A 19,519-nucleotide genomic window follows, 5' to 3' on the forward strand; every position below is an offset into this window, starting at 1 on the left:
AATTCAAGGAGTAATATATCATACAGATAATCATTCATATAGAATTAAATACAAAAATATCTTTGATGTTTTTCAAATTTAATATAAAAAGTTTTAGATAAATATCTGACAAAATTTGATTTCATCTCATATAACATATAATTTTTGTGAAAATGTGGTTTACTGTTTCAGTCTAAAGTCAATATTTGATATTAAAATTGCCAGTCACTATACAATAATTTTTATCAAGTAGATAAATTGATAAGAAAACTGTCCTTTCCCAATTAGTAATAACTTTCTAACTACTTCAATAGATGAAGCTTATTGTTCCGAGATCTGTTCCGTTTGTTTGCAAACCACTTCCTAACTTGTTCGATAGTAAGTCCACAATCTAACGCTAACCGTACAGTCTGATCACGGGAAGGATAAGGGTTACTTAAGTTATCCTCATACCAGTTTTCTAATGTTTTTATTGCATGTTTTGGTAATAGTCTTGTTTTTCTAACTTCACCACAAACCTGCCCATATTTGTCAGTAATGTCATCGTTAAGCGTGAACTGTAGAGCATTGATCCTCTCGTCCATTTCATGAACGAGTTGAAGTATTTGAACATCTGTTTCTTCACTGGATTCTACGCTGCCTAATATTTGATCAGATTGCTGCCGTTGTTGTGCCTGTTTTTCGATCATTATAACCTTGTAATGATAATATTCCTGAAGCTGTGTTGCCTTATCACAGTTTCTACCTTGTAATTCTTTTAATCTTTTCTTTAATTTTCTTTCCTGTTTACGTACATGAAGTGTAAAACTAGATGTTCCTTTTCCTGTGCCATTTTGTTTTATTTTTCCGTATTGACTTGCCATTTTATGTTCATAACTACAGCCATTAGCTGTGGGTTTTGTACTTTTGTCCTGATGTGCTGAGTTTATAGGCTGAGGATAACTTGTTTGAGATTCATATTCATAGCGCTGTTCACGACCGGATGCAGAACCAGAAGTCCTTGATGACGGTATCATGTACCAGTGATTGTCTGTTTTCTGGTCACTCTGTGACCCAAAGTCAGTGTCATGTATATTCCTATATCCATTCTGAGTTAGTGGATATCTTGATTTGTGTTGATAGTAAGAACTGCTTGCCTGATGGTTGTTGTCACAAAGGTTCAGATATGGATTAAAGTTTGATGAATATGGATAAAAACTAGATTCTGGTAATTGTTGATCATACATTTGTCCGTAAATGTCAGAAGCATAACGACGATAGCCAACATCCACGTACGAATTTGATCCATTTTGATCGGAATATGAGTTATGTCCAAATGGAATTATTCCATTATGGTATTCAGATGCACCATATCTGTCAGGTGGATTCATAGAATAATAATGCCATTTGTCATAAACATTATACAATGGTGAAGTTTGATGATAGTTGATGGAGCTAGTTTCCAAATCGTTTGAAGACCTTTTGAATGGTTGATATTTGAATGCTGATTCTTCGTAATCCATATTTGGAATAGTTTGAGTTTGTGTTGTATTATCTTTTATCACTGAATTATTTTTATAACCATAACGTTGATTTGTGTCTAAATGTTCTAACTGTTTTGGATGTAAAGCTACATGACAGTTAACATGCAAATCCAAAATGTTCATCTCTGTCGTGAGTTACCAACATACATGTGGAATGAATGCGTAGTCTTCTGTTACCCCACAGAATATATACGCATCATAAATCGGTAGAAAAATTTTGCATAATTAAAAAAACTGATCAGGAACTGTAAATATTACTTTTATTGAATATTTGTTGGACATTTGTAATACATTCAATATCATATTTAAAAAATCAACACCCCTTCTATAATAATCTGTATTCTCTCGTTTTTGTTCCTTTTTGTCAAAAGTAAACACTCTTTCCTAGTTGTTAAAGTCATGTGACCAATCTTGTGAGCGTGAGAGTTAATTAGATTATTTGTGATCCGCTATTGTGTAATGGTATTGTCAGGTAAAGAATTAGATTCAGTATCGTTGGATGATTGAAGGTCGCTTTAACCAACCCGGCTCCTTCATTCTCTTTTGATCTTTTTGTGGCAGAATTTACTTTGAAGTGTCTTGTATTTAATGTTTTTATATGGGAATTGTTATATGAAGAATAATTAGTTATATATTTTCATATTTTTGAAATTTTGAAGTAGATTAATTGCTACTTTAATTTGTACAAAGTTAAATTTGATACCTTTAAGTATTTTAAAGTACTGATTAAAGACCTCATTTATCAGTTTTTGAACTAAATACGAATAAAAGAGCTGCCATTTCTTATATTTTGTGATAATAAGTAGTGGGAATTTATTTAAAACAATTTTACAGACCACAAGTTAAATAATTGTAGTCCTCTTCAGTTCTTTTTTGAAAATACAAGTGCTGTGTTTGTGAACTTAGAAATAAGAGCTATATTTATTTAAATTTTAAAGAATCAATCTCCTGATATTTCCTTTTTATTTTCTTAATTTTGTAACATGGAAGATGTTATCGAAATGTAAGATTTATAGATTATAGATGGTTTTTCAAACAAAAAAGTGTTTCTCAGGTACCATATCTTTTAAGCCAATCAAAAGTGTGACATCCTTGAGATGAGATGTAAGCAAGAAACATCCTTAAGTATGAAAGACTATTGAGGATCTGTGTATGGTTGTTTTCTAAAGCAACACCAACAACATAGGCTCAAGACATCAAAAATTCTATTTCTACTTACTCATATCACTGGAGAAGCATGATTGGAAAAAATATCACTAAAAATTATCAAAGCAAAATTTGAGAAAATAGCAATAAATACATGTAATGTTCAAGTTATAACCGAATTATTCTTCAAAATCAGTAATACCGTCAAGAAGAAAAGCTAGACAATTCATATTTTGTAAGATTCCTTTTAAGTTTTGATATTTTGTTTCTAAGAAATTTTTGTTGTTGTCATACAATGATTATTTCTGTTGGTCAAGAATGTTCGATGTTTAATTATTGTAATGCACACATTTCTGTATGACAGAATTTACCTGGCTTTTGCATCAATTACCTGGTTTATTGATCATTCTTAGTAATTATAAGTAATAGGACTAATATATTTGGTCTAGAATAATTGTTATTAGTGCACGTCATTCTGAATTTTTTCGTCTTTTTTTTCCTCAATGGGTTCAGACATATTTTAGTGATGATCAGGTCTTTTTCTTTATTTGTCAGGCAAACGTTATTCCATTTAACTAATATGCAATAACATTCCCTTCCTTGCTGTTTGAAGGTAGTTTATGTACAATTAAATTTGAAAGCAAACTTTGAGCTATATAAAAGTAGAAGTGTTCAGTTCTTCTGATTTGCATGCATTATCTTTTAGAATGCCCACAAAATATTTAAAGAAGGATATTGAGGTATTTTCAATGGAATTGATAAGAAAATTTCTGTCTTTAACAATAATAAATGCTACATGTAGATTATAAATTTTAAATTATTTGTGATAATGAGTAGACCTTGAAATTTGTATCAGATCTACTTAAGCTTTGACTAAAATAAAAATAGGGAGACATAGTAAGCTTTGACTAAAATAAAAATAGGGAGACGTAGTATGATTGCCAATGAGACAGCTATCCACCAAAGTTCAAATGAAGTTGATGTTAGCAATTATAGGCAACTGTAGGAACTTCAACAATGAGAAAAAAACCCATACTGTAAAGTAGTATATAATAGCCTCAGACATGAAAAATATAAAACAATTCAATTGAAAATACTGACGGCCTAATTTGTAATAAAACAATCTTCCAAAAACAAATATGACAGACATGAAGCAACAGCAACTAAACTGCAGGCAACTGACTTGGAGCAGACACTTAGATAATGTGGCAGGATTAAACATGTTTGTTGGTGCTAAACCCTAAGCAGCTTTGATGATTACACACTTTTAAAATATAATCGATATACTGCATAATCATTATAAAAAAAATTATTTTGTCGGTTCTTGTGAACCTGGAATTTAAATGATCATCAAGGTAAAAAAAAAAATATAGGCTTCTTTGCAGACTTTTGTAAAACCATAAATAAAATATCCACGTAAATACAATATTCAGGAATCCTAAAAAATTAGTACTAAGAGAAATGAATAGTACAGAAGCATTAGTGAAATAAGTGAACAGTGAAGCCTTTTGTATCTGATACAAGTTTTCTGCACACAAAAAAGATCACTTTTGGAAAATTTAAATGAAATTTGTGATTGGTTTACATATTTTAGCCATCCACCGTTAATATGGCTTAGACCATAGACATGAAGATCATAGGCACCTTTAGTCAATGAGGTTTAATCATGTTTTTTTAATTGATATGAAAAATTTGAATACAAGAAAGAAAAAATACTTCAGGATTAATTCTGCAAACTAATTACTGTAAACATTAATCTGACTAAGGGAGAACAAATGTTACATCATGGATAGATAGTTAAGTGTGGGCTTACACTAAATACCACTAACAGAGTTCATTATTTGAACCATAATACTGTATTGTATGCACTGAAGGTAATCAAGGTATACAATAATGCACAAACAGATTCTTTTGAATCAATCGGTGTAACTAAGGTCACATTTAATTCATACCGTAAAAAAGCCAAAATTCTGGTACAAAATATCTATAAATGGCAGATCGCTGTGAAAAGATTTGTAGTTATATGCTTGTGCTTTAAAGTTTTCCTATACAATTAAAGTTATACAAATATAAGAATCTCTCGTGTTTGACCTTTCTAATTTGGTGTTTAACATTAGAGAATAACGGAGGGAGATTCACAATACATAGTATCAATATATATTATAATTCCCTGATTAAAGGTCTTAAATAGTAAATATTACCACCTCTCGTCATTCTGTAGTCGGTACTTAACATACAATACAGCACTCTTAAATTATCTAAATATTCAGCTAATTGTCCTCTACTGCAGTCCTGTACCGGGTGACTCCTGGTTTACTTCAGTGCATATTAAAATTGAAGAACCCTTCAAAAGTATTTGTAAATGTTTACACGGAAAGTTTCCATATAACACCTTTCAACCTATTTAAGGTAGAAATTAACGACAGAATATTCTTTTTTGAAGAATTAAATGGAAATGGGGACTTGACTTTATAGAATTTCACACTACAATCTTTTGGATATTGTTCTGAGGCGTTGTCCTACGTACTGTAACTGTTGTTGCTTTTTAATCTCCCGCTGTGAGGTAATCCAGTGCATATAAATATTTGAAAAAATTATTCCACACACAATTTTTCATTTTAATTTGCAATCGACAATAGAAATTTTGATTTTTGAAAAACATGAAAGAGTAATTTAAACACTGAAACCTATTTAGAAGTGAAAGATTTTCAATTTGAATGAAAAAAACGTTAAATTTCTTCAATGTCTTTGAAGCACATCTGATGTGAAAGAATACTGATGAGTTTTTTAATTTTGAAGGATGCTTGGTATTGACTTAGGGTAATTAGTTTTGGGGATATTGTTATAAAATGCAGTACTTTGAGGTGGAGGAGTAAACATAGATAGAAATTCAAATATTCAGGTGTTAATTCTTTTAGCTGAATGCAAAATAGTTGATAGCAATTGAAGTTTTAATTTAATTATTTCAAGTGGAAATCTATTTCATTACGTATTTGAAGTTTTTAACAGAAATATGTTTTGTCAAATGGAATGAAACTTTAGCAAACAGCAGTAATTGTTTTCAAATATTGTTTAACGAAATGTAAATTATTTGCTTTTCATTAAGGAAGTCTATAGTTTTATGATGTCAAAATTACTTGACATAAAATATTGAACAGTTTTATACTTTAAAAACAATTAAAATGTATGCAGAACTTGCAAAAAAGTGAAATTAGCTGGGAAGTTAGTGAATAAAGACAGGTGTTTCTTTAGAAAGTCCTGTCATCCTACATCTTTCTAAATTAAGCTTTGATGATTTAGGTCATTAATACAGTTACTAAGGCAAAAATAAATCAATTAAAAACTTTTTTGGGAAATTCCAGGTTTAATATGATCTTTTGCCTTGATCTTGGTAAAATTTTAATTTGATGGAGCAATTATATTTGAATAGATATTCGGTTATAAAAATGGAGAATAATGATCAAATGAAATGAAGGGAGATATTTCGGAATTTCTTCATTTGGTCATGTATGCTATTAAATCAGATATTATGTAATTTTTGGAGAAAAGAAAAAATGCTAGTTTAGTAATTGTCATTTTCGGAAAATATATACAAATATTTAGATTTATGTATCAAAAACCAGAATGCCAATTCTTATTTTTGCCATATTCTATTAGTCAAAAGTTGACTTTATCAAAAACATTGCAATAATTTCTGAATTTACAGCAGTCCGGATTCTACTTCATCAAAATTATCTCCCAATTACGCCAGTTCATTTTTACAATCGTAGAAATGGAAGCCAATGAATGGATGACATGCTGCCAATTTAGCTCTTGAAACCCTATAAATTGTAGATGTATCAAATACTCTTGCTTTATACGTTTTCAAGACAAAATATTCAACTCAAACACGCCATAACATAAAAAGTTACACTACCTATGTTTTTAGATTACTGACTCTTTGATATTTACATAATCTATCCTTTTTGTCATACATTGTCAGTACTCTTTGAATATAAAGAAACCCTGTTCATACGTACTCTACACATATTTCCCAGAATAGACCTGAGTGCAATTGATACTGCTATAAAATCTTTTCTGTTATATTTGGATGAAAAGCTCCAATTTGGTTTGCTGAAATATTATTTAATCTTTTTACTATATGCCTCGTTCACAAGTACGTTTTAATTAAAATTGAATTTGAATCTGATGCAAATCGAAATTCCCTTATCGCGTTCACAAGACTTCTTTTTTTTTAATTTGAATCTAACTCGAATTGGCTAATTTGCTTATCCAATTTGCATTAGAAATGCATTTTTTGTTACTACAATTTGTTAATTTGCCTTAATTCAAATTAAACTATGGTGTGGACACTTTCTTAATTAATATTGTAGTTCAAATTAAATTATAATAAATTAATTGGTAATGCTAATTAAAAGTAAACATCATTAGGACAGTAAAGCAAATTTGACGAGCATTGCAATTGTATTAGATTTTTGTTTTAGAATCAGTAAATGCGAATCGAATTAGAATCATGTGTGAACACAGCTTTATATACAAGTTACGGTATTGAGGTAAAAATATTCAAATATTTCAGAGATAATTATGGCTTTCATAAAATGTTTTTTAACAGCACAATCTTTTAATGAATTTTTAGTACACCTGTCGAAAGGCACAGTGCATCAGTTCTCTTATTCGCCAGATGTTGGGCTGAACAGTAATTTAAAGAAGAAAAATATAGTTGTTGCCATTTTGCAAGTAGTAAAAGGTCAAAGTTCGATCTATCAAAATGCAGACTTATTATGAATTTATGAAATAACAAAATATCTTTTATCTTTTAGGATGTGTACTAGCTCATAAAGGTTGTATCAATGAAGCAAGAGATATATTTGCCCAAGTAAGGGAGGCAACTGCTGATTTTTGTGACGTATGGCTAAATATAGCACATATCTATGTAGAACAGAAACAATATGTGGCTGCCGTTCAGATGGTAAGAATAAGACGGGTTTCTATTTGTTAAATAAAGCAAAAAAATCACTAATTTTGTTAGAGAAAAAAAACTTAAAATTTCTGTATTTTCAATTGGATGCTTTTTTTGACAATTTTTATTTCAATTTTATTTCATAATGCTGAAGGTTGAATTTACACTTCCTGTAGATATTGCAGGGGTTTCATTATCTTTCATGTTGACTGGTACTTTCCACGTTTCTAGGTGGTAATTTTCAATTTATTCCATGAATTTCTTATATAAAAATTCCTACATTTAGGCGTTACTTGTCAATAGCATAGGAGGGTAAAAGTACCGGGTACCGCCTCCTAATGAATGGTCTGCATTGTGGTTCTTGTCAACTTGGAAATAGAACATAATTTGGACTCTAAAATCAGCAAAGAAAGACAGATTTTTACAACCAACAATAAGAAAATAGGCTATCATTTGAAAAAAGAAGACAGAACACTTTAAAATGAGTAAATTGATCCTCATTAAAAATTTAAGGGGCAAATCCAAGAGACCTGGAAGGTTTAAGCAGTTCCTGTACAACACATAGGCTATTTATTATTAGTATGAAAACATGGAATTTCTATACAAATAAACACATTTGGTCTTTAATTTCATTACTGGAATGTTGACCATGTAAGCCTAGAAAAAGAAGTTTATTCAAAGAAATGCCTTTTAGGTGAAAATATATACAGAACAAATATTATTTTGTCTTTTCAGTACGAGAACTGTTTGAAGAAGTTTTTCAAGTACAATAATGTTGAAGTGATGGTGTATTTAGCTCGGGCGTACTTTAAATGTGGTCGATTGAAGGAGTGCAAGAACATTCTATTAAAGGTATGGCAAAGAGGTTTCTATAAAAGAGACTTTTAGTCTATTAAAGGGCATCTACCAAATGTCTGAAAAAAATCTGAGATTTTCAGAAAGATATTACAATGGAACTACATCAATATGTAATGAATCTTTATAATGCATTTAATTTGTATTTATTTGAATTATGTTAAGTGTACCTAAAAATAATAAAATATAAGGTAAATACTTATAATAAATAAACACCAGGGAAAACTTCATTAAACAGCATCAACCTGGCAATAAAGACTAAACATTAACTACTTGTTTTGTTTAGAACATTAAGTTTGCCCACACGTCACATAACCATTGAAAGGTGGCCTCTAAAATAAGCAGGGTTTCTGGTGGCATTCACCTTATTTTGCATTTTGCAAAAAAATAAGAATTGTGGCGATTAAAATTCATGCATTGCAAAAGAATTGAGCGAAAGAAATATAACAATTTGATTTTATAGATGCTGAACAATGTTTTTCCTTTAATTAGACGGAAAATATATATCTGATAAACTTATTGAAGTCCTAGAAATAAAAAATTATGTCATGATCTCTTTTTCAATTGTCTAGTATCTTTTGAAAAGTAAATAATTAGTGATTATTTATTTCAATGTAGATTAAAATAAAAGATTTATCATCAACAGCAATGGGACAAACAGATATTTTTTTTGGAAGGAAAATTGTCAGAAAAATATGTTTATGTTTTTGGCTAATAAGAATTGAAAATGGTGAAAAATATATTGTTTTGCCGAAAGAGGTGGCCAGAAAGAAAATTGACCATGGGGAAACCCTGAATAAGTGTCCATAAAGAAATGCATAGCTTCACTGAATGTGTATGATTTATCCAGGCACTTTGTTTCTTCTACCAATAAATCAAACTGCAATGGAATGGAAGGAATGTTTAAAAAGTGTTTCCAAACATTTTTTTGTACTCCGCGACGTAGGTGGGAAATCTGTGCTTTCAGAACCATGTGTCGATGATGTGAATACTGTTAAGTCATTGGATTTTATGTTTTGATCTTTTTCATTCATTCTCACATGAATTAGCTCAAGAATTAACGTACTACTCAAGCTAGACATGTTAGCGTATGCAGTAATGGCTTTATCATAATTTTGTCAGGTTTGAATCTTCATAGATGTTGGTAAATAAATTAGTCTTCAATAGTGAGCAAATCTACATAAAAAAAGTGAATGTCTTAGGGCTTAGGGAGCAAGAACACCCTTTTGTATAAATCTCAGTCCTGATACGTGTACATCTTAGGTCTTATCTTAAGTGTGGTCTTTTAATTGTCTGATTTACTTCTCATATTATTGATAAAACTGTGTCATTGTCCCTTTTACTCAGATATTACATTATTGATGTTTTAACTTTATAATTAAGATATATATTGAATTTAGAATTCTATTATAATCAGAAATATTGTTTCATTATAAGATTATATATACTGGAATAGATTTCTGATGTTAATGCTTTCCAAGGTACTAAGAAAATAATTAAATATTGTAATTTTGAATAAAACATATTCTTGAATCAATAGAATAATTTTCCATGTTGCATTAATGCAAGTTTGCCTTGCATGCCATTAAATTCTATTTGGAGTGTAATATTTCTTACAAAAGCTAACTATCAGCTTTACTTAGACCCTCAAATAGCAAATTTTAGATTCTTGTGTATAGCAACATATCATTATAATGTCGTTTTAGGTTTTAAATACCTTTTAGTAAAATTAAACTTATTTTCTAATACAATTTAGTATTTTTTTTGTGACAGCAGTATCAAATTAGATTGTTTTTTTTTTTATCTTTAAATTTTTCTTTAAATAACAAAAGTGTTTTTACATTGTTTTTTGAAAAACAGATTGACTGCATGCAATTTACAAAAAGATGTTTTTGTAAATATTCATCTTTTTGTAAATATTTTTTTTATAATACAAAATTTGATCCGATAACTTTAAAGCTCCCAATTTTAAAAATTTACACAAATTTTTGGTAGTATAATCTTTTTTGTAGTATCATTACAGCTAGATTCAAAGCATAAATAACCTAGCCTTTTCCATGTAAGGACATGACACAAAATCTACTTTAAATTCTGAAATATTTGACAAAAATTAGTGCTTTTTCAATTTTATTCTCTCTAGAGAGGTCTGGTCCTTGTTTCACTGAACAGCTTACACTTACACCTTAAATTGATCATAATTCATTAACAGATCAGTATACTTACGATCAAATTTAGTAATAATTTTTTTGTGAAATACATGATTTGTCCTTTTCTGATAACCACATAATATTACTTCATCTATTCTTGTAGTAGTAAAATGTACTTATTCAAAATTTCTGCACTTCTTCAATACTGTTTGTTATTTGATATTTGCACACATATACTAACAAAAAAACAGATGACTGTTCAACTTTTAAATCAGGAATATGACAGTTGTTTTCCATTGGTTCATAATGTGTTTGAGTTTTGATTTTGCCATTTGATAAGGGACTTTTGGTTTTGAATTTTCATTGGAGTTGGTATTTTTGTATTTGACTTTTTCCTTTCTTACAGGCTCGACATGTTGTTCCCAGTGACACAGTACTCCTATATAATGTAGCTTTAGTTCAGCAGAAATTAGCCACATCTATTCTAAAGGATGAAAAGAGTAACTTAAAGACCGTACTTAGTGCTGTAAGAGACTTGGAACTGGCTCATAAGTATGTTGTATAAATAAAAAAAAATGAATATGTGGTATAATTGCCAATGAGACAACACTTTACCAGAAACCAAATGATGTAGAATTTAACAAATATAGGTCACTGTACTGCCATAAGCTTCCAACAATAAGCAAAACCTGATTTAAAATTAAAAAAGATATTTTAAATATTCATAGCAAAAGCAATTATTGACAAATTGAAGTATTTCACTGTATTTCAGCTTTTCACTTAAAAATATTGTGGTTTTTTTTAATAAATATCAAATATCTTTTTATACAAAACTAAGTGTTGATTTTTCTAATTGATTTATTTAACAGGTATTTTAGTCATTTGAGTACCTATGGTGACAGAATGAAATTTGATTTGGCACAAGCTGCGGCAGAGGCAAGGTAATATACTAAACAATTATTAGTTGCAAGTGTGAGGTAGGATAGCAACTGTCTTGGAATAAACTAATAAAAGGATGAAAATGATAAAAAAGGAAAACATTTAAAAATGGTGTTCAGAAGGTTATGAGCACCAAAATTTTGCAAAGAACACACACAGTTGTAGTATTTTACAATATAGATAATAGTAATGACCATCAGATTTTCTTCAAGGACCACCAGGGAAAATAGTAATTCCAAAAACTGTTATGAATCACAAATAATGTTTATGCTCATTTATTTGAATTTTTGACATGAATTAAAACATTAGAATTTGTATGTTTCTAGGCAATGTTCTGATTTGCTGAGTCAGGCTCAGTATCACGTGGCACGAGCACGTAAAATTGATGAAGCTGATCAAGAGAGACGACAGAAACAAGAGGAAGACAGAAATGCAATCAGACAGAAAGTTCAAGAACAACAGGTTAATTATTAACAATTATATTTTTAACATGCATCAAAATATTTATTTTGGAAATTTGCAGTTTGAAATTATATTTTTCTTGCATACAGTATAAATTTTATAATAGAAAAACAAAGGATGTATGGGATATTTATTCATTTCAAAAAGTCAGAATATGCACAGTAACAACACAAAAATCAATGGAACAATGCTTTAATTGCTGCTGTTCATCTCTTAGTCACAGCATATATAGCATATTGTGAACTTGATTACACACTGTTACCAGAGTTATTCTGACATATTTTTTTTTGTATATCACCAGCCTTTGAATGATGATTGTAAAAACCCATTGAAATAGTTTAAAAAACATTGTTGTTTAGGTTCTATGGAATGAAAACTAATATAGATAATAATTGTCTCCTTGTTTTCTTTTCTTATTCCAAGTATTGTTTTCTAAAAGTCTCATTACAATCCCTTCACAAATTGATGAGAAAAAAACAAAACTGAACCAGAAACCTTTATGTACTAAAATAAGTACAATGACCCTATTATAAACTTCTACATTTCAGATGGAGAAACAGAGAATTAAATCTGAAATGGAGGCTAAGATGATGGAACAGAGAGCTAAATATGTGGCCAAGGCAAAGGCTATAGCTTTAGAACCAGAAATGGAAGATAAACCACGGAAATCAGGAGGGGGAAAGGTTGGTTTGTTAGTTTAATCTAATTGTCTAATTACCGTATTAAAAAAAAAGAAAGAAAGGGAGTGGATGTAAACGACATCTAGTTGATGAGAAATGAGAAAATGTGATGCTACATATATCTAAAGATACATATAGACAAGTGATCATAAATTCCCCCAAAAAATAAAAAAAAAAATTTCAAAGTATCTCTGTTATACTGTCATTAAGATGAGGCAATAGATACCAGAAGGACATTCAAACTCATAACAGACAAATAATAGTTCACAAAGTACAACAAAGAAAACTGAGCAACATGTCCACCACCAAAAACTTGGGTGATCTCAGAAGCCCTTAAAAAGAAACAACTAGCCATCAACTGGATTGATGAGGTTACATATTTAGTCAGATTAGTTCCTATCACCAAATGATTTTTCAGAATTATTATTTCCTCATTTCAAATGAAATTTTGTATTAATAAAAAAAAATTCCTGTAGAAGTCAAAGAGAATGATGATTTTGTTAAAATATAACAATTTTGATATATATAGAGGTCAATGATGAGAATTTTAATGAAACATAATATTTCTAACTGTTAGAGGTCAATAATTATTGTATTTTTATGTATCAAATATTTTGACTTGTAGAGGAGTAAGAAGGCTGATGATGATGACTTTGTTTCTGATGGAAGTGGAGGTGATGCTCCAAGGAGAAAGAAGAAACGTCACGGCTCAGATGATGAAAGATCAAAGAAACGCAAGAAGAGGAGGTATGGCTAGGTTAAAAGACTAAATTAATCATTCACAGAATTTTTTACTTAACACAAAAAGAGAGTTAACCATAAGAGAAATAGGTTTAACAACTCTTGAGTAGTGGATATTGCTTGACTTCAATTCTCGTTATTTAATTGAGATATTTATAATCCTTTTAAACAACCAAAAAGTTGTTTTTTAAGTTATTGTCCATGGGCAAAGAAAATATTTGCAATATGGGGACATTGAAACTCTGTTCTTTTATTTTCAAGAAAATGTTGTTTTTTTTTATTTTGAAAAATATAACTATCTGCATAGTTAAATGGGTAGTGGTATATAGTATTTTGTAAAATGTCAATCTTAAAATTTTTAAATCCACATCTCATTCATAACTTTCAAAAAAGTCTATAATTGAATTATCAAAAGACACCATTAAAATTGTTTGCATTTTTAGAGGGAAGAGGGATGATGGTGACAGTGATGAGGATACTGGACGGGGCAAGAAAGAACGTAAAGGAAGGAAGAGGAAGGATGGAAAGAATAGGAACCCAGACTCTGATGATGGTTTATCTGCTAAACAACGTAGAAAGATCGTATCCAAGGCAATGATTTCCTCTAGTGAAGGCTCAGATTCAGAGGGCGCCAAGAAACTTAGAATTGATGAGTAAGTTATTAAAATAAAGTAAAAGTTCAATAATATAGGAGTTTGTTAAAAAAATATCTATACATTATTTTGTTGAAGTTAACAAATGATTCATTGTATTTAAGTCCTTTCTTGTTCAATCAATAATTTCTCTGAAACTGAAATCATCAATATGCTTAATTTCTTTTATTGACAACATATTTGTGATGTTTGGTGGAAATATTTTTCACAGACAGTCCACAAATCCTATATGTTAAACTTTGTAAATACAGCTGTTTCTCAAACCACGCCTCTTTTGGGGAGATTTAGAACATTCATAGAAAATTAACTTTGTTTACATACTGGTTCCCAGTTATGCTCTCTGTGTTCCATCTCATAGAGACATAACTTGGGAATGTTACCAGTAAATAAACATGTGCATATTGTTTACATTGAAATCTGTGGTAACCCTTCATTCGAGGTAGGGGTAGTTAAGAAAATTAGTTTTAGTTTAAACTCTGAAAAGTTCAGGGCATATAAACGTTGAAAATATGTCGCACAACACTATATTTTGACCTTTGAAAAAAACTGTAGTGCATATGAACTTTCAATTCTAGGATAAGACTTTTTTCAAAACTTCATAGTAAAAGTGGTACAGTTTTAGCTGTAAAAGGAGTTCCTATGGGAAATTGCATTGTCAATATTTACAGAAATGCAACCTTTAGGAACCAACTGTCTTCTTGGTCCTACCAATTTTGTTCTTTTTTTTGTATGAGGCAAAATTTGTTCAAGATCTTCTCACGAAGAATGAAAGGAATCGTATATATATATTTAATTTTCACATTCTACTATATAGCTGATGTCCTCTCACTGAGTTATTCCAACTTTTGTGACTTAGATATCTTACTGAACTTGAAATAAAGATACTTCAGATACAGTTAAATTTGCTTCACATCTTGAATAACATCTAGAAATTAACACTGAAAATTAGATTACAACCAAGAGAATGATCTCAATTTTTCCATAGTGAACTTCCAATTTCTATGTAGCAGGACTAGCATATAGAGTATAGATCTCATAACTGATAGGATATTTTAGGGATAGTGTTTCTTATCACGATTTCCTTGATAGAGGATTGCTTCTTACAAGGAACCTATTGAAATAAGGATTCTTTTTTAAAATGATTTGATTTGATTGACTATTTAGAAGATCTGTGTCAAAGTTGACCTGAATATGTTCCACTTTGTAGTTGCTTCAATCCTTTTTTCTTTTCTTCAATTGTGACAGCACTTATTCAACTTATACGCTCATGTTTTACTTGCCATGCACAACAAGTCAGTTACTTATTGGAGCAACATATTACTCTACTACATAATGCGAGTTTATCTCAGTTTTTGCTTTGCTCAATCTTAAGAATGTACTTAGGTGAGGTTTTGGAATTTGTGTCAAATGTTCGGACTCCTTGGTGTTTTTCCATACAATACAATGTAAAATATTTTTCCTCATAACACCCATTTATTTTTTCATATTAGACTTAATAGCTCATGAAAGGTCATTTACCAAAATTTTAGAAGTTTCTTGATTTTCTTTCTTTTGTTTTGAGACCCAAATTATACCAATACAAATATAAGGTAGAAGTCCAAGTCAGCCTTTTCCAACCATATTTTAAATCTCAAATATCTCGAATAGGAGTTCCTATCAATATTTTTAGCTTATCTTTATCCTTAATTGATGCTTTACCAGCTAATAATATCAATTTTTGTTAATTAATTTCTTAATTTTTACCTAACCTCACCTAAGTACATCCTTGAGTGTTTTGTCTTGTGTTATGTGAACTGATGTTTGTCTTTTCATTGTTTTTCTTTTAGTTAGGGAGTTGTCTGTTTATTTCAGATTTCTGATTGGCCCCTTTGAATTTTCTACTGTTCTTTGCATACAAATTAGGTATAGTTAAGGGAAAGTATCAAAATGACTTTTATGATATACTTGTTGTACAATCTAAGAAACTTGAATAGAATTTCAATTATAAGGTGATTCAATATGTATGCATCTGTATTAAGCATAAATTATAAGGTGATTCAATATGTATGCATCTGTATTATAAGGTGATTCAATATGTATGCTTCTGTATTATAAGGTGATTCAATATGTATGCTTCTGTATTATAAGGTGATTCAATATGTATGCTTCTGTATTATAAGGTGATTCAATATGTATGCTGTGTTATAAGGTGATGCTTCTGTATTATAAGGTGATTCAATATGTATGCTTCTGTATTATAAGGTGATTCAATATGTATGCTTCTGTGTTATAAGGTGATGCTTCTGTATTATAAGGTTATTCAATATGTATTCTTCTGTATTATAAGGTGATTCAATATGTATGCTTCTGTGTTATAAGGTGATTCAATATGTATGCTTCTGTGTTATAAGGTGATTCAATATTTCTGTATTATAAGGTTATTCAATATGTATGCTTCTGTATTATAAGGTGATTCAATATGTATGCTTCTGTATTATAAGGTGATTCAATATGTATGCTTCTGTATTATAAGGTGATTCAATATGTATGCTTCTGTGTTATAAGGTGATGCTTCTGTATTATAAGGTTATTCAATATGTATGCTTCTGTATTATAAGGTGATTCAATATGTATGCTTCTGTGTTATAAGGTGATTCAATATGTATGCTTCTGTATTATAAGGTGATTCAATATGTATGTTTCTGTATTAAGCATAAATATTAATTGGATACAATTTTTTCAGGGAAAGTGGTAGTGATGATGGACATGTTGGTAAAAGACGAAGAATAATGTCCGAAAGTTCTAGTGATGGTGGTGGTGGAAAATCTGGATCAGATAGATCAAAGTCACGTAGTCGATCTAGATCAGGTAGTAGGTCAAGGTCAAGATCCAAAAGTGGATCACGTTCGAGATCAGGTAGTAGATCGAAATCAAGGAGTAGATCAAGATCCAGATCTGGAAGTCGAAAATCAGGCTCTGGAAGTAGATCCAGGTCAAGGTCAAAGTCTAGAAGCAGATCAAGATCAAAGTCTAGAAGCAGATCAAGGTCTAGATCTGGAAGTCGATCAAGATCTAGGTCTAGGTCAAAGAGTATCTCTCCTGCACGCTCAGGAAGTGGTTCACCTGCTCGTCGTTCAGGTAGTGGATCTCCAGCTCGTTCAGGGAGTGGATCACCAAGGTCAAGAAGTGTGTCACCAGCTCGATCAGGAAGTGGATCACCAGCAAGGAGTGGTGGTGCTCGCAGTCCTGGGGGCTCCCCAGGGGAGGATAGTGACTAAAAAAGTCTCATTGGACAGATTTCAAAATAAAAGTGTGTTCATGTACATTGTTATATAAATTCAATACCTATATATGTTGTTAAATGTATGATTATTTTACAACAATCCCTAAGATGATAAAGTAAATAGAAGAATTAATTTAGTAACATGTAAAGGTATAACATCAAAATACTTTAAATATCAGACTCTAAAGTTCAAACACATTTTGTAAAATGTTAAATTGAATTGTTTTTTATTGAAATGATATGAATATGAATGTTACACAAGGTGTACTACATAATGAACTCTGTTTATAATACTTGGCTGAGTTTATTTACTACAGAATTGTTTGTAAAAAGGTTAACAGAATTGTGAAAAGAAAAATTGACTTAATAACAATGAAATGATAAGAAAAGATCAATTAAGAACAGTTGATACAATACCATACATTTGATTTGTTCTGTAAATTAATAATTTGATTTGTTTATGTTGATTTAATGTGTGTGTCAATTGCTAATTGTTTTAAAGGAAACCTAAAACAAACCATTTCATACAATTTGTTAACTGGTAACATTCATTGATTTTTTTTTTTATCAAATCCTGATGTCTTTTCCCAAAATACAATTCTCAATTCCTCTCCAACAGGTGAATGGATCTGATTAAATGAAATTTTCATTCTTTTTCTCTTTAAGGATGACCTTCATTATTTGTTTATTTTATTTTAATGATAAATAGATTTTGCCAAGACGTCTTATTTAGTTTTCATATGGATTTAGGCAGCTAGCTATTTAAGATACTTCATTGGAATTTTTATGGATTTTTATCATCTGGTTAATCATTAAATTGTAGAGACTGATATATTAAATAAATTGAATGGTATTTGCCTATTATTTTGGTCCACCCAGAGGTTTTCTCACAATAATGTACTGATAATATAGAATTACAAATGAAAGTGAACCAACGCCTGGTAAGTCTGTAGTAAGATAATATAGAAGTTATATTTCTCATAATTTTGTAAATGATGCTTTTCAGTGAAGTTATTTCTTAAATCTCCACACTATTTCTGTCTGATTATATTCCTCACAATAATGTAGTTAAATCTGACATGATAAATACTTCTTTATGATATTGATGTTAAATTTAAGATTTTTCAGTTGAAGATGAAATAATTTCCTTTTGGTTATGGATCAAAGCGTTCACTGTTATGTGCTTAACATTGTCAAAAGTAAAAGATTGATTATATATCATTACAAAGAATCATTGCATCATAACAAATAAAACCATTTTATTCAAATAGCGAGTTATTTTTTTACATGCCAATCAACTAGAAGTATAATGGTTTTCCTGAGTCTATTTCCAGTTGTATGGTATTCCTAATGATATTTGATAGATGATTCGAAATGATGGTCACATGGAATGGAATTTGCAGAGTGTAAGACATAGGGATGCTAATCATGTTACAGTACATGCAGTATTTTCATGGTTCCTTTGTCAAAGTTTTATGTTTCTAGTTCTGTCCTTTTCTAAACAACTATAAGCAATAGGTCAACTATACTTGGTGTGTTGAATGGTTGTAAGTTGTGCAGATCTGTGTTGCAGGTTCATCTGACCTTATAGATTAGAGGATGTGGTATGATTGCCAATGAGACAACTATCCACTAAAGTTCAATTGAAGTGGATGTATGCAATTATAGGCAAATGTAGGAACTTCAACAATGAAAAACACATTTACCCTAAAGTGGGTTATAAAAGGCCCCAACATGAAGAAAATGAAACAATTCAATTAAGAAAACTAACAGCATAATATTTAACAGAACAACCACTGTCTTCATGTTCCGTACTTGGTACAGGCACATATAGAATGGGGCAAGGTCAAACAAGTTTGCAGGCACCTATCTCTCCCCTAACCTGGGACAGTGGTGTTACAACACATGTGAACAAACTATAAAAATCAGTAAAAAAGGACTAAACTCATCAGAAAAATAATTAACAAAAACACAAACTGGATATGGCAGAATATTCATAATTTCATACCCAGTATATGTTTGACCATTATATTTAGTGTAGCTTTATTTTAATGGTACATTGGTCAGTCTATTTTATATTTGGTTTATGGAATGATTGTAAGATGTACATGTCCATCTGACCTTGAATTCCTTACAAGGGTTAAATAGTCAATGTTAAGTTTTTGTTGAGCC

General features: G+C 30.2%; 1 protein-coding gene across 1 annotated transcript in view; it reads left to right on the forward strand.

Annotated features, from left to right (window-relative positions):
* Nucleotides 1-18,615, forward strand: part of LOC143082576 (RNA polymerase-associated protein CTR9 homolog) — a 59,623-nt gene extending 41,008 nt beyond the window's left edge. Inside the window, exons 16-24 of the mRNA XM_076258310.1 lie at nt 7,469-7,617; nt 8,344-8,460; nt 11,017-11,162; nt 11,480-11,551; nt 11,876-12,011; nt 12,560-12,694; nt 13,317-13,438; nt 13,876-14,085; nt 16,808-18,615. Coding sequence (XP_076114425.1) covers nt 7,469-7,617; nt 8,344-8,460; nt 11,017-11,162; nt 11,480-11,551; nt 11,876-12,011; nt 12,560-12,694; nt 13,317-13,438; nt 13,876-14,085; nt 16,808-17,342 — 1,622 coding nt within the window. The 3' untranslated portion in view covers nt 17,343-18,615. The remainder of the gene's footprint in view (nt 1-7,468; nt 7,618-8,343; nt 8,461-11,016; nt 11,163-11,479; nt 11,552-11,875; nt 12,012-12,559; nt 12,695-13,316; nt 13,439-13,875; nt 14,086-16,807) is intronic.
* Nucleotides 18,616-19,519: the final 904 nt, after the last annotated feature.

Source organism: Mytilus galloprovincialis, chromosome 7 (assembly GCF_965363235.1).
Source record: "Mytilus galloprovincialis chromosome 7, xbMytGall1.hap1.1, whole genome shotgun sequence".
NCBI lineage: Eukaryota > Metazoa > Mollusca > Bivalvia > Mytilida > Mytilidae > Mytilus > Mytilus galloprovincialis.